This window comes from Channa argus, chromosome 5 (genome assembly GCF_033026475.1).
Source record: "Channa argus isolate prfri chromosome 5, Channa argus male v1.0, whole genome shotgun sequence".
Lineage (NCBI taxonomy): Eukaryota > Metazoa > Chordata > Actinopteri > Anabantiformes > Channidae > Channa > Channa argus.
The window spans coordinates 6,883,850-6,898,461 of NC_090201.1; the positions used below are offsets into that span (position 1 = coordinate 6,883,850).

Genomic DNA, 14,612 nt, shown 5'->3' on the forward strand with positions numbered 1-14,612 from the left:
GCACTCAAAAAATAATATAAAGTTCAAAAAGCAAAAAATAATAAAATTACATACTTTAAGGGATAATGCAACATCAATTTGCATATCAGTGTCGTGTAGAGACTGCACGTCAGAGGTGCCACACAATACTGAGATTACAAAAAATCAGCCTTTGAAAAGGCTGCGATAGCTCAGTGAGTGGCACTGGAGTGCCAAGCATTTGGTCACTTAATCAACTCATAATACACGTAGCATGCTGATCAGATTCATGTCCCCAAAAAAGCCTTTAGTTGTTCTAGTGACTAAAAATGTGAGTAACTGCTGAGAAAATAAGGACTAAAACTAAAGTACAGTGTGTGTGTGTGTGTGTGTGTGTGTGTGTGTGTGAGACGGAGCTCTCCTGGGCTTGTCACTGCGGCTCTGCGTGGCAGAGATAAGACCACCGCCTACCCAGAAGTCTGCTTCTTGGGAATTACAAAGCTGTCCCCGACACACAACACCATCCGTCACCCCTTCTACAATGGGCTCACCCATCCTCCTAACTGTCCAACAAGACGTTCCAGTGTCAGATCAAACTGCTTTTGTCAAGATACTGTGAACAGAGCAGGCGTGGTGCGTGCATGTGTGTGTCCGTGCTTGTGTTTACACAGGCCTATGTGAGTTACATGGCACAACCACGGGCGTGCTGCAATGTCCTGTAAGTCTGACCGTGTGTCTGTGCTGCTGTATGACAGCGAGTGGCGGGCCTGTAATTCCTGGCCTCCTCCTTTCATCTTGATAACTACTTATCAGAGCAGAGCAGCTCACTCACACAGTGGCAGCAGCCACATCCCTGCCCAGCTGTCCACACTGTCACAGAGACCTCATCTCACTCTCTCTCTCATAATATTAGTGTCACTCAGACTCGCTGCTCTGCTCTTATTCAGTTTTGAAATGAAAACACAACATCTGCACAAAGGCAGATGCTTAACACTTTCACACTTTCGGAAAAAAACAGATAAAGATGATAACACTATAAATTAGCAGCACTAGAACTTTTTCTCATAGATTTGCTAGTGTTTGGGGTAACAGCAGGCGGGAGTATACCCAGCAAGCAATGGGCTGATCATTGAGCAAAGTCATTAAGAAAAACACAGTATTTTAAAGATTTCAATCTACCTAATTACAAATGTTGAATGCAGGGCCCTCTTACTGACAAAACACATGCAGATAATATAAATATTAGCCCACAAAAATGTAAACAGCAAATGCCTGCATAGTTATCAAACTGATATAAGACTACTCACTGCCTCAGATCTGGAGCATAAGGCCTGAATTTTTAAACATAAGTTAGTTGTTATTGACCATCATCATGGCTATTGACCATCATGGCTATTGGAACTGTGCTCTAAAAGTTAAAAGACATAAGTGGTCCAAATTGTCCACACTCCCCAAAACACAGAGAACATAAGCTACATGTTCCTGCTGATAGCAATGGCTCCAGGAAAGAGGGGAATTTAACATGGCATTCTGTTTTGCTGGCACCCTGTTCAAACATTTGTTGGAGTTGTTTTAAATCTGCAGCCTTGGTCCTACTTGCAGCGGTAAACTGGTTCTGTCGGCACACGATGGATATTATATGTCATGCAACAGTAGAAAGTGTGACAAGTTTAAGGAAACAGGTGACTCAATTTCAAATTTGTGCTACAGTTGCCATGGCCTATACATCGATTTGCATCTGCCCTAACTGATGCAGTTTATCAGCCTGTCACAACCTTATGAGGATATAATTTCGATTTAACTGTTACATAAATAGCAGAAAAAGACCCAGTGTTGCCAATTAAAAAAAGGTCTCAATTCTTCCCAACTGTTTTCCTCCCCTGATTTCCCTGAAAACTGTAAATGAACAAAGAGAGAGGAAAGTTGGGGAACTGCTTTGACTATCAAATGACTGGGACAGTGACAGGCTTGTGCACTGCCAGACTGTGTCCAGACCATATCTCTCCCCCATGATTGCAGCTCCTCTCTCAATTTGCATTACTGTGTTCCATTCTAAACTTTGCTGGACCACAAAGAAATTGAGTCTTTGCATTTTATATTTGCTTTGTTCAAATGTCTGTCAAACTCTTTTCCATGTGGGGTTGGCCTTATCAGGGGCTGTATGCACATTTCATCAACAGACAAAAAGCAACCCTCTGAATAGTGACTGCTGTGTCTTGAACCACTGAGTCTTGAACCACTGACATCGCATATATATCACACATATGGAACTTTTGGGTATTTATCTGCAAACTTAAAATGACAAATACCCTCTAAATTCATGAGTCACTAAAATTGCACTCATCCTGCTCTTTTCTATCCTTCGGGGAAGCCCAACATGGTTGATAATGGCCTTGGTTTGTTGGAGATATGCTTTTTATATATGTAGCTTCCTCTGTGGAAATTAGAGATACAAACATGTTATCAATACTACACTGCAGCTCACACAGCCATAAAGGAAAAGCAGAGGAACCAAGATTTAAAGCTGACACCTTCGCCTATTGCATTTGCTTTAGGAGCCAAAAACATGTCATGAGGCAACACTTTCTTTTATCTAATGCACTTAGTATTTGTAAGTGCATTAGATAAAGGTTTTAAATTCACAAGTCTCAATATGTTAAATTTTCCCTCATACAAGTTCTTTCTGTCTGGACCAAAGAGGTGTGTCTTTAAAAAAAAAAAAAAGTTGTCCCCAACCCCTCCCACGTACTGTCTCTTAGCCCTAAACTTCGCTGGTGGTTGGAGAAGTTGTTCTTCTAGCCATCAGCTTATACTGAGGTAGACAGTCAAGTCTTGCCCTACCGCCCGCCTCACACGTCTGTGACATCCACTCAGGTAGGTCACCGCTCAGATCTTTGCCTCCTACGTTGGTCCTGTCTTCTTCTGTGGTCACTAGTGTGTAACCTGTGTGTCGAAAAGAACATTTGTACACCATTTTTGTGAGAGTTTTATATGACTTTAGGTAATTTCTTGCTTGATTAACTGTGACACATAGAGAAACGAGAGAGGAGGACTTTGCTTTGGGGTTAAGGAGATTCTGTGTCCTTTTAAGTGAAGTAGACAGTTCCTCTTAAACTTTATCAATTTTGTTTGAAACTACATCCTTTGACATTTTTACAACATAGTGACATTTTTGAACATAGTATTTTAAGTCCATATAAGTGTAGCATTGAGTGATGAAATGCTTTAAAAGAATTTTATAAATTTTCTATCACCTGAATTTCACGCGATTAGCTGTCTTGGTGTTACATCCATTTGTAACTAATCTAACTAGTGTCTCATCCTGATGAGTTAAATGTTGGCAGATGTATTTTTATGAATACCAAATAACCCTCTTTAAGTTTAATTTGAAATGATTAAATTTGAATGTGATTGTCACCTCTTGGTTTAATTTCTGGTTTTCCCACAACAATATTAATGATTCCAATCATTAACAATAATCCTGACTCATGACATGTCCACACTGGTGTGAAATAGCAAAAGTCAAATCATCTTCTTTCAGTCATGCATGTTTGCCATGTCTCATTCTGTTGTATCGTTTCATTTGTCACATTTTTCTTCTGATAGATTTCTATTAATCAGATCAGATTTTGGTCATGTTCTATCAGTGGGCCTGGATATATTTAGCATTATAATAATGCCATCTATCAGATTTTTTCAGACTTTATCAGACACTATCTATCTCTTTCCTTTTCTCTTCCCCCTAAAGATATGGAGTGAAAGTGGCTTGTGTGTTATTGTAGTTCTTGCCTAGTACTGCTGTGATATTCTGTGCTACTGTAGTTTCTGTAAAACACACGTTATTCTAATTAAACTATATATTTTTTTAAGATCGAATTTCTTTGCCGGCTTTATTTCCCAATTCCAGAAATGAATTGTTCAGTAAAACGTTTTTGTGAAAAATTGAAAATAATTAAAAAACACTGTGACTAAAGTATGAATACTTAATTAAAACACCACATGTGGGGTCACAGAAGTTACCGCTAACACTCCCACAGTTCCTGCAAACACAGCTCTTTTTTTTAATAGTCAGAGTTTGATGCTGTTTGTCTATCCTGTAAAGCTTCTTGAGACCATACTGTGTATTTGCATTCTTCTAACTGACACGCCTATTGTAGAAAGGCCACTCTGTAACCGTTTGGTCACTGGCTGCATCACTACATTTATAGACCCATTTATTTTTAGTTTTTACTTTCAGCCACAGTCAAATGAGGATCCTAGAAAAGGAAGTTTGAAGAAGCCTGCTGTCGAGAGATCTTGTCCCTGATAACTTCAAGTTATACTGGTTGTTGTGAAGTGAAGAGCTTAGTGATAACGCCTCAATCAAAGTTAAAGTAAATCACACAGCTTTTTCTGGACTGTGTGGAGAGTAAACAAAAATATACAACTCTGATTTCAGCCTTCAGTTCAAGACAAATCTTCTTAAGGAAATGCTTTTCAGAGAAAAAAAAGCTTTGTATGTTTCTTGGTGCTGCCACAGGTTGAGCCTTTCCTTGTCAGCATGGAAGATTCGTCAGAGCAGTCTCACTGGGTTTCTCCAGCTCTGCTCAGCTCAGACCCTCTGGCCAGTTTCTCCTCTGAGCACAGCCTGCTGTGTCCTGGAGAAGAGGGTGAGGCCTTCTTCTCCAGCCAGGACACAGACTACAGCAGCCTGCATTCATTCTTCTCCAGCCCAAGCCACAGCCGTGCACCGTCCACCTACAGACACAGCTCGGGTTAGTGCTCACAACCCATTTTTACCCCACAAATCTACTTCTAATGCAACTCTTTTAATCATGATCTGTCTTTATCCCCTCTGTCCTTCCGTTCCCCAGTTCGACAGGTGTTCACCTCACCACACCTCCTCAGTAACCTCCAGCTGCTGGATGGGACAGCAAGCCATTCTCTGAGCTCACCTTACAACCCTCCGGCCTCCACCTGGAGCAGCAGTTCTCTCACCAAGACCCCGCTTCACTCACATGCTCAGACCTCCCTGTACACCACTGCCTCTTTCACCAGCTCCAGAGATGGATACTCATCACCAGGCAGAGAGGCTACAGAGAGCCCCCGTCTTCAGGAGGCCCTGAAGGCTGAGCGCTTGAGCCCGCTCGGGGGCTCAGGGGCCAACAGCAGCTTTCTGAATCTGACTCCTGCCACTGGGACTGTGTACACACCATCGCCCCATACCCACCCACACATGCTGAGTCCCTACAGCTCCTACATGACTGGCCCGCAGGAGTACAGCTCTGCTGCACTCTACTCCAGCCCCGGGACCTGGATCAACCCCTCATACTCCCCTAAACTCCGCAATAAATTAAGGATATCGACTCCAGGTGAGAATACAGTTTTAGATTTGTACTTCTACTATAATCCAATTGAGTCAATCATCTCAGTAAAGAGAGTGTTTTGTTTGTTAACAGCATTTATTGGCTGTTTTTCTGGAGCTTTTGATTATATCCTTTGTCAGCAGACGGAGTTGCTCTGTTGTCATGGAAACGCAAATGCTTAAATTTGCAAATAAAAAGTATAGGTCAATATTTAACTTTCAGTCACCAACATGGATAAGAAAAACTCCATCGTTTGGTACGACTCAAAAGACTTTGATGCCTTTGTGGTGAAGACAGAGTATTTTACCAAATATTGTCTGATGAGATTTAAGAAGCATTTTTGCCTAATTTTGTATTGCAATTTCAAAGCAAAAAAAAACAACAACTGTTTTGCTTTGGTTTTGAACAGAGGCCAGAGAGTGTGTTAACTGTGGAGCCACAGCTACTCCTCTGTGGCGTCGGGACGGTACAGGGCACTACCTGTGTAATGCCTGTGGACTGTACCACAAGATGAATGGCCAAAACAGACCCCTAATCCGGCCCAAGAAGAGACTGGTATGACACGCTGTTGGCACTTAATTTGCCCTATAGTAAACCATTAAAACAATCAATCATTACTGGCAGAGCCCTTGACATGCTCTGGTTATTTCCTGTTGTGTTTCAGATTGTCAGCAAGCGAGCAGGTACACTGTGTGCCAACTGTCACACAAGCACAACGACACTTTGGAGACGGAATGCCAATGGAGAGCCTGTGTGTAATGCTTGTGGGCTCTACTTTAAACTGCACAATGTGAGTCATGTAATATGTAACTGTATTTTTATGTGTATTTTTTGCACAGCTCAGTGATTAGCGTGTTCCCCCCCTGACATTCACAAAACCTAACTCCTTTCATTTGGCAGGTCAACCGGCCCCTCACCATGAAGAAGGATGGCATTCAAACACGCAACCGAAAAGTCTCCAATAAGAACAAGAAGACCAAGAAGGCCGCCATGTTGGAGCAGTACTCAGAGATGACGCCGCCATCTTCCCTGGATGACAACAGTGGGCCCTTTTCCCTCGGACCCGGGACTCTCGTGACCTACAGCCACGCACCACACCTCATCTCAGCGCCTTCCTCTCTGCACGCCTCAAACTCCATACCCTACACACACCACCTCAATACTGGCATGGTGCCAACGCTTGTGTGAAGTAACAAAACTGAAATCACGTTCACGAATCAGCTTGCTTGTTTGCCAGTTTGTTTGGATTTGTAAATATGTGTATTCACACTGGATGTCTGGATGTGTTTGTTCTTATTGGAAAGGAAAAAACATCTTTGTGGATCTTCTGACCTCCAGACCTCATTTGATGTCAGATAAAATCAGTCTGTGAACATGCTACACATGTAAACTTACTGATAAGGGAATTCTTTCAACTGTAAATACAACTTCGACTTGATTGCCATATATTTGCCTTTGTTATTTTTCATAATGTGAAACCATATTTTAGTTTTGTGGGTCACGGGTCTTTTTGTAATTACATAACTGTTTCTCCCATGTTGACATTTTGCAGAAAATGCTAATAATAATAAATGTGTGACTTATTTTGCTGGAAGCCTATGGTTGTAAAGTTATTTGAATTCTTTGTTCATTTGCTCAGTTCAGTGCACTGACCACAGCAAAGCCTCCTGTTGGTTTCATTGTTCTCTCCACTCAGGTATAATAACCTCTTTGTGCAGGCAGAGCTCCACTTTCACAGTGTAATTGTACACAGCGGATATGCAAATCCTCTATTCCACAGTGGTGTCACACATTTAACTAAAGTGCAACACTTATACTTGTTTTATATTTAGATCATTCCGATTTAGACAGTTTGTTCACAACTGGGCTTCAGGTTTTGAAGACACACACACACACACACAAACACACACACACACACACACACACACACACAGATTACAGATCATGTTTATATTTGTTTTTACTTATCCGCATGCATACTCTCATAAAAGGGGGATTTTTTTTTTTACCTGCATAAAATTTCCCCACTAATGTCACACAAAGGTCAGAGGCTGCAGAAAAGTTGCTTGGTAAATACATGACAATGACAAATGCATTGAGCTCACCTGACCTGTGATACAATATTTACATAAGTAAGTATTGTCTCACTGTGAGACAATAATAAGTATTGTCTCACTGTGAGACAATACTTGCATACAGTAGGTTACTAATATACACAAAAGTGCTGTTTTTACAATTGTAACATTATTCCATTATACATTATTAAATTATACCATACATAATGCAGCCAAATGGATACTGTAGACTTACATTAGTTAGAGCTAATTTGGTTGATGTTGGGTAATTTATTCTGAACGGATGCACCATAGTTTGTTAGCTGAGCATTATGAAGTAAATAGTACATATAAAAGAACAGGTTTATACAACCTAAAGTAGCAGACATTAAAAATACATTTACCTTAATGTTGAATCAATTTTATTTTTTATTTTGTATTTGTATTTGAAAAGCCATTCAGTAAACACAGCAGAGTGGTAAAGATGTATAGTGTATTTTTTTATGCTAAGCAGCAGGGTTGGGGTTGCTCACTCAGGACTGTGGGATAACTGATAAGTTATCACCGAGGCCACAGACCCCAAACCATCCACCTGCTGCTGGCACCACCACTCTCACACTCCCTGTCAGTTACTCATAGAGGGACACTGTGTGCATTCTAGCTTTAGGACTTGACCTTTAGATGAGTTCTGGCAAGCAAATAATTAAATAAATTATTGGCATCACCTGAGGGATGATAAAGACGCAATATTGCTCTAGCTTTACTCCATTTGTTTGTTGAAAAGAATTTAGTTCTAAAATCAGTGTGTAACGTTTGAGTCAAATTGGTCCAGTCAGGTTTTGTAATCTGTGGGAACAAACAAAACGCTTCACTTGAGAGAAATCTATAAATTATTACTCACATCACTCTATGTTTTTTCATAGCTGATTTGTAAACGCTTCACTGCAGAAATAAGGGAGAAATAAGACTTTCATTTATGCATTTGCTTTCAGCTTTGTGAGCACGGCCCTGAGAACATCTGGGCATGCCACCCACTCACAACACCGCATGACACACAAACACACACACACACACACACACACAACTATATTAGTAATAAACAAACTCTAAAGTAAAACAAAAACTAACTGTTATCATTTCTTTGTATTTAACTGTCAAATATCTGAGAGTGAAAAAACATTTCATGAGGTAGTAATATGTGCTGGTAATATTGATTTTATTAGAACATTCCTCCAGAACATCAATGCTGATTAATGCAATGACACCCTGAACAGCAAAGAATGAGACGAGGGGTTTTCTATCAGATTCAATTGACCATAGTCTCCCAAAGTTTACGCTAAATCACACTAAGGCAGAGAAGTATGCACATCATTTCCGCCTGCAAGAACTGCAAGAAGAACCGGTAAACGTCATCATGAGACAGGCACTTTAGTGAAAAAAAGAGGCATGATTGTTGACAATTGTCTGGCAATTGTGTCCATAATTTATACTCTTTTCCTCAACTGTCTTTATCTGCTGTTTATCTGCCGCAGCCGCCAGCTCTGCTCTGGGGAAATGGCAACAAATGACGGGGACAGATTAGCAACCACAGGCCTGCTCCAGTTCACTCACAAGACCATCCGTTAGTGGTATTTTCTCTCATACTAGGTATTTGTTTCTTTTTCCATTCAGCCATTTTATCCTCCGGGGTTGTAGAAAGCCTTGGCAGAAACTGACACTGAAACAAGTGATTTCATTATAAGTTGTTCCATCTTATCAGTGTTGGAGTGGTGGCTTTGCACAGACTAAACCCATAACTGGATGAAATGTGTGAGTTCACATTGTTTAAATCAGCCTTTGTCAAGCTTGAATAAAGTAACATATCATTACAGAACAGCATGTAAACCCTACAGTTTTAGCCAGTCATAAATAAATAAGTATATTCAGCTGCCATACCTTAATGAATAACGCCATTTTGAAATATGTAGCACCCCCAAATGGTAAAAACACAACACTGCAGCTTCAGTTTTCTCTCAACTGACACAGGATATCAAACCCTGAACTGCACTTTAGAGATATCACACATTGGAGGGCAAGTGTGGACTTTACAGTCAGACGGATTCAGATTATGATGAGCTGAATATGAAATGATGGACATTCATATCCTTACCTTGATTTTGGATATCCAGATATTTTGGGGATATATTGTAGCTTTGGGTTTATAGTCTAGATAACATCTTAATGAATGCAATCAGTACTTTCGATACTTACAAATATCAGATCTCTACAAAGAAAACAGAAAACAGGCGATTGCATAATTATTCACTTCCTTTACAGTAACTGACCTGAATCATCAATTGTGCAGTCAGTTGACTTCAGAAGAGACATAGCTAAATGGATCTGAGTGCAGTGTGTGTTTAAAGGATTGTAATATAAATCCACCTGTATCTGAAAAGTCCAGTTTCTGGCCAAAATCAAAACTATTAAGACAAAAGAACACAGCAATCAACTCAAAGAAAAGCATATTAAAAAGCAGAAGTCAGGGGATGAGCATTTCCAAGTCACTGAATATCTCTTTTATTACAGTCAATTCCATCATTTCGAAACGGAAAGAGGAACATGGTTAAATCTAACTAAAACAGAACCTCCTCAAAAATTGAACGAAAACGAAAGAGGGGACTAGTTATTGAGACTACTAAGAAGCTACAATGTTCTCTAAAGGAAGTTAAAACTGACAAAAGTAATAAAGGCAACATTTTTAAAAATGAAAAAAAAATCAAGGTGTAAATAACTGGTTTATAGTGACATTTCAAATAAATGTTTCCTATAATTGACATGTGCCTTGAATCTTGCATCATTTAGTGTATTTGAATTGGGGGAACATTTTGATTCTGTTGTTATCTTTGGTGTCTGTTGTAATATTTAAAATATTTAGTTTTATCAAAAAAGCTCATCTAATTTCTTTTATTTCTAAATGAATTTAAGGCACTCCCGATAATTATTCATCCTTTTATCTGTAACTGCTTATCAGGTTCAGTTACACAGGGGGGCTCGAGCTTATCCCAGCTGTCAGTTGGGCAGGAGACAGGGTCCACCCTGGACAGGTCTCCAGTCTATCTCAGGGCCCACACAGAGAACCATTCATACTCACTGGATCACACAGGGCACTTTAAAGTCACCAATTCACCAAACATGCATGTGTTTGGACTGTAGGAGGAAATACTGCATTTATACAATTTGTTAAAACACATTCACTGGACTCGAGTGATCTCCAATCAACAAGCTGTGACACTTTTGAAACCTAATGGATGCACCACTGATCAATTAAGATGCTTAAGAAGGGGAACAAATACTTAGGTTAATTACTCTTTTATATTTTTAATAAATTTAGATGCTTTTTAATATTAGTCAAGTCTTTTATATAATACCACCAATGAATACTGTAATAAAACAAAATACATAAACTTACAAGCAGGGTTAAGATGCTTTATAGGCTCTGTATGTGGAATATGAATTAATGAGATCATGCATTACACTTTCTTAATAATGCATTAAAGTCCATTGTTGTCTGCTTCTGTTGACAAACATGCAGGGTCATATATTTTCACTTCAATATACAAATATGAATTGGAATGAGATCAATTTAGTGATCTAGAACTGGGCTAGTACTTCTTCCTTTTAGTAAAATAGTGTTTTGATAAAAGCAAAATTAGGACACAATAAAAACATAAATATATTTATTTCTAAGCATGCCTTAAATTCCAGTACAGCCAACAACAAAAAAAGCGGAGCATTACACAGTGAAAAAGAAAAATAACTTTTATTTTCTGTCAGCAAAAAGTTTGTAAGTAATAAAAATTGGTCCTTTGACAACACACACACACACACACACACACACACACACACACAAAAGCAGTCTCAAACCAGCCAAATCTGTGTCACTCTCTCTTAGCTTATCAGTTTCATTTAAAGCATTTCCAGTCTGAAAGTTAACACCAACTGACTGTCTCTGTTTAAAAAAATAAAGACACTGGACAATGCGGAGTGAGCTACATGTTATGGATACTCCCACAGACTACATAATCCAATCAATTCTGTCAGTGCACAAGCAGACTGGGCTTTTTGTAAACATTAACTATTTAGTTGTGTTTCTGTTGGCGTAGCATTACACAGGGTTTGTGTGGTGAAGCACCGTCATCGTTTCTTAGCAATGAGCACACCCACCAGCACTCCCATTAACAGTGTCACTCCAACTAGCACCCATCTCCTCACAGCCTCCTGGGTCCTCCTCGCTTCTGCAGCGGCATCTTGTCCAAAAATCTCAGCAAAGCAGTCCTGGAATCCAAAATTAAGTAATTAAACATGAAAGCAGTTATATAAATTACAATATATTACACAAAACTATTGCATGCAGATCAAGAGCGAAGGAGTGTACTTTACTACAGAAGTTGGTTGAGGTGTTTTTAGGAAGGTTGTTGCTATTAATCTGTTGCCTTGGAATAATATGCAACTGCTGTAACTATTTTCAGTCCCATTTGAAGCCTCTACACAGTGAAGATTTAATTCTGAAAAGGGTAAATTTTCCATTAGAAAATTCCCTTTAAATTGTGTATGTATGGATCAAATAGCCCTGCTCATCATCACATTTAATATCTGTACACCTTACTGGGCAGGTCTCCATTTATAGCAGAAACATTGAATTTCAGCAGAATGCCGACAAAGAAATAGTATCAGTCCCATCATGGCCAAAACACAATCACCTTCAAAGGTTCAACACTTGTGCAGACACTGTAATTCACACATTTGGACAGAAAAAAAAAAAAAAAAAAAACGGTTATACTTAAAAGTTTATGAACCCTTTAGAATTAGTTTTCTATTTCTGCATTAAGGTGACCTAAAATATAATCAGATGTTCATTGAAGTCTTGAAACTAGATGGGGAACTAAATTAAAATGATTTTTTTTTTTTAAATCTAATTTTAAATATTTGTGTGTTTCAAAAATAAGTGAACCTTGATTTTCAATTAATTTGAAGGGGAAATTAGAGTCAGATGTTCCAATGATTGCAATATCAATCAGGTGAGAGACGGGGAGCTCCTGTCTTATTACATTATTAAGAGAAATCTGCGTCTTCCCTATCAAAGTCTGATCTTGACAACACAGGCTTGTCTAAGTGTTTGATGGTTCAAGGAGATTTCTGGAGATCTTAAAAGAAAGGGTAAAAAAAGAATTTTCAACGAAGTTCGACTACGCCAGTCAACTGTGAGGCAGATGAAAGGACCTGAAGTACACAGTGGGAACTGGCAAACATCCCTGTGTGGAAGCTGACATGAGAAGTGCAAAGGGTTAAATCTCTCAGATTAGATGTGCAAGGCTCATCTGTTGGCCACTCACCCAGCCTCCTTGGCTTTGGATCCATGGATTGAGGTGCTCATCCAGATACGTCGTCATCCAGTCTGCAATGCAGGATACCAGCTCACTCCTATTCTTCTCGATGCATTCCACGCACAGCATACCGCCAAAGGCAAACAGCGCCACTACGCGTCCCCAGTTGACTCCATCACTGAACAACTCATCCAGCACCTTTTTAAAGCTGTGGTAGGCCGTGTCAGGAGTGATGTCAAGCTGTGAAGAAAGGTCACTAAACACCTGAGTGACAAGCAGTTCAAACTCTTCAGCAGAGTCTCTAAGAGCAGCCTTTACAGCCTCTATGCTCCCACACGGGGGCGGTGACGTCTCTGGCTGGCCACTGCCATTCGTGCTGTTGACCCCCAAGCCGTTGGCAGCTGCCGAGTTATTTTTTTCTTCCATTCCGCCAGGCTGATCTAGCCCCAGCATACAGATTGGGTAATTCTTCTGAGCCAGTTTGTAGTTTATGAAAAACTCCACCAGCTCTCTGTTATTGTATGACATTATTTCCACACTATGAACCTCCAGCACACAGCCTGCCTAATCAAATCACAGTTTCTCCTGCCATTCTTCCCAAGACTTCCACATTAGAATCTCTTCCACACTTGCATCATCATCCTAGAAGCATACAGAGAGGAGAAAAAGATGCATTATTTCTTGTAAGTAAATATTCAGCAACACATGATGCAGTGAGTCAATGGTTTCAAGCCTATAGCATATACAATCCATCAGTAGAAGTTTATTATCCTTCACGTTGCAGATAATATCTGCATTCATTTCTAGTCACGTCATCATGGCTGGGCAATCTAGACTTATTTGAAAAAGCTGTGCTGCATTAACACACCATTATAATATTTCGTTCCCATTCTTAACGTCCTAACAGACGTTCCTGTTGTACAGCAGTGCATATCTGAATTAGTAAGAAAACGCATCGAAGAAACTGTAGCAAACATTAGCAAAGCAGAAAACAACCCGAGCAAACACACGTAAGCTCAGCAGGAGCACAGCAGGATTAGCATTATAAAAACTGACAAGAACTCACTGCGTGGCATATGCGGCACGTATACATATGGCGTTTAGCTGCCAGCTCTGGCTATATGTCACGTAATGTTAGATATAGTACCGGTTTTAGCTTCACGTGCTAACTAGCTAGTTTAAAACAGCCTACAGGAAATGCACCAAAACAACTACAAACTAAAGCCAAGTGACTAATACAAGTCATTACTGGCGTTATACTTACAGCTAAACCGCGGTTTGCTTCTTGGTAGCGCAGCTACACAGTCACTAAAAGCTATACGTGTGAATACAAATGGTATATGGACATTTTTGCAGCTGCAGACTCTGAGGCCTGGGCCCTGTTCTTCATACGTGGCTTCACGGATCCAGGATTAAAGGAATAATGCTCGATGTTCAAATCCTGAATCAGGGTATCCGGTTATATAGGTTCTTCTATCGCACTTCAGAAGCGTATTAGAAAAGCTGGATTTTATCACCTGGAGTAACTGCGCGCTCTCGTGTATGTTAACTAGACCAAATATATCGACCCTAGAAACCATGATCAGCAGATTTCCCATTGGCTGACGCGAGGGGGAGACCAGAGAGCGCAGCATGAGTACAGCTAAACTGCTGCAAAGATGCAGACATATGGACAAAAAAAAGTTTCTGATTAAACGTTTCTGATTTAAAGATTAAACGTGAATCCTCCCTGACACTACGATTGCATGTCCGATTGCGTTAGTGTAATCTCAGACAAGCGCGACTAGAGACTGGTAACAGGCGAAAGGAACCTTACTAGAACATTCCGCAAACTGGTGCCTGTGTATTGCTGTTAGCTGTATATTAGCAGTATGAAGAGGTTTTATGCCGGG

At 40.0% G+C, this 14,612-nt stretch overlaps 2 protein-coding genes across 2 annotated transcripts; one reads left to right on the forward strand and one right to left on the reverse strand.

Moving 5' to 3' along the window:
• Positions 1 to 2,700: 2,700 nt before the first annotated feature.
• Positions 2,701 to 6,897, forward strand: gata1a (GATA binding protein 1a). Its single transcript, XM_067505477.1, has 6 exons — positions 2,701 to 2,832; positions 4,478 to 4,712; positions 4,812 to 5,309; positions 5,713 to 5,858; positions 5,968 to 6,093; positions 6,204 to 6,897. Exons 2-6 carry the CDS (start codon positions 4,499 to 4,501, stop codon positions 6,489 to 6,491), a joined length of 1,272 nt encoding a protein of 423 aa, XP_067361578.1. The 5' UTR covers positions 2,701 to 2,832; positions 4,478 to 4,498; the 3' UTR covers positions 6,492 to 6,897.
• A 4,161-nt stretch (positions 6,898 to 11,058) lies between these two features.
• LOC137127918 (bcl-2-like protein 1) lies at positions 11,059 to 14,438 on the reverse strand. The gene is made up of 3 exons (XM_067505481.1): positions 13,985 to 14,438; positions 12,730 to 13,362; positions 11,059 to 11,671 (listed from the first exon to the last, which is right to left on the reverse strand). Exons 2-3 carry the CDS (start codon positions 13,246 to 13,248, stop codon positions 11,531 to 11,533), a joined length of 660 nt encoding a protein of 219 aa, XP_067361582.1. The 5' UTR covers positions 13,249 to 13,362; positions 13,985 to 14,438; the 3' UTR covers positions 11,059 to 11,530.
• Positions 14,439 to 14,612: the final 174 nt, after the last annotated feature.

Coding starts and splice junctions, on each gene's coding strand:
- gata1a (XM_067505477.1), top strand. CDS start 4,499: ATGGAAGATTCGTCAGAGCAGTCTCACTGGGTTTCTCCAGCTCTGCTC. Junction 5,310..5,712: donor ATTAAGGATATCGACTCCAG/GTGAGAATACAG, acceptor GGTTTTGAACAG/AGGCCAGAGAGTGTGTTAAC. Junction 5,859..5,967: donor TCCGGCCCAAGAAGAGACTG/GTATGACACGCT, acceptor GTTGTGTTTCAG/ATTGTCAGCAAGCGAGCAGG.
- LOC137127918 (XM_067505481.1), bottom strand. CDS start 13,248: ATGTCATACAATAACAGAGAGCTGGTGGAGTTTTTCATAAACTACAAA. Junction 11,672..12,729: donor TCCAAAGCCAAGGAGGCTGG/GTGAGTGGCCAA, acceptor TTTGGATTCCAG/GACTGCTTTGCTGAGATTTT.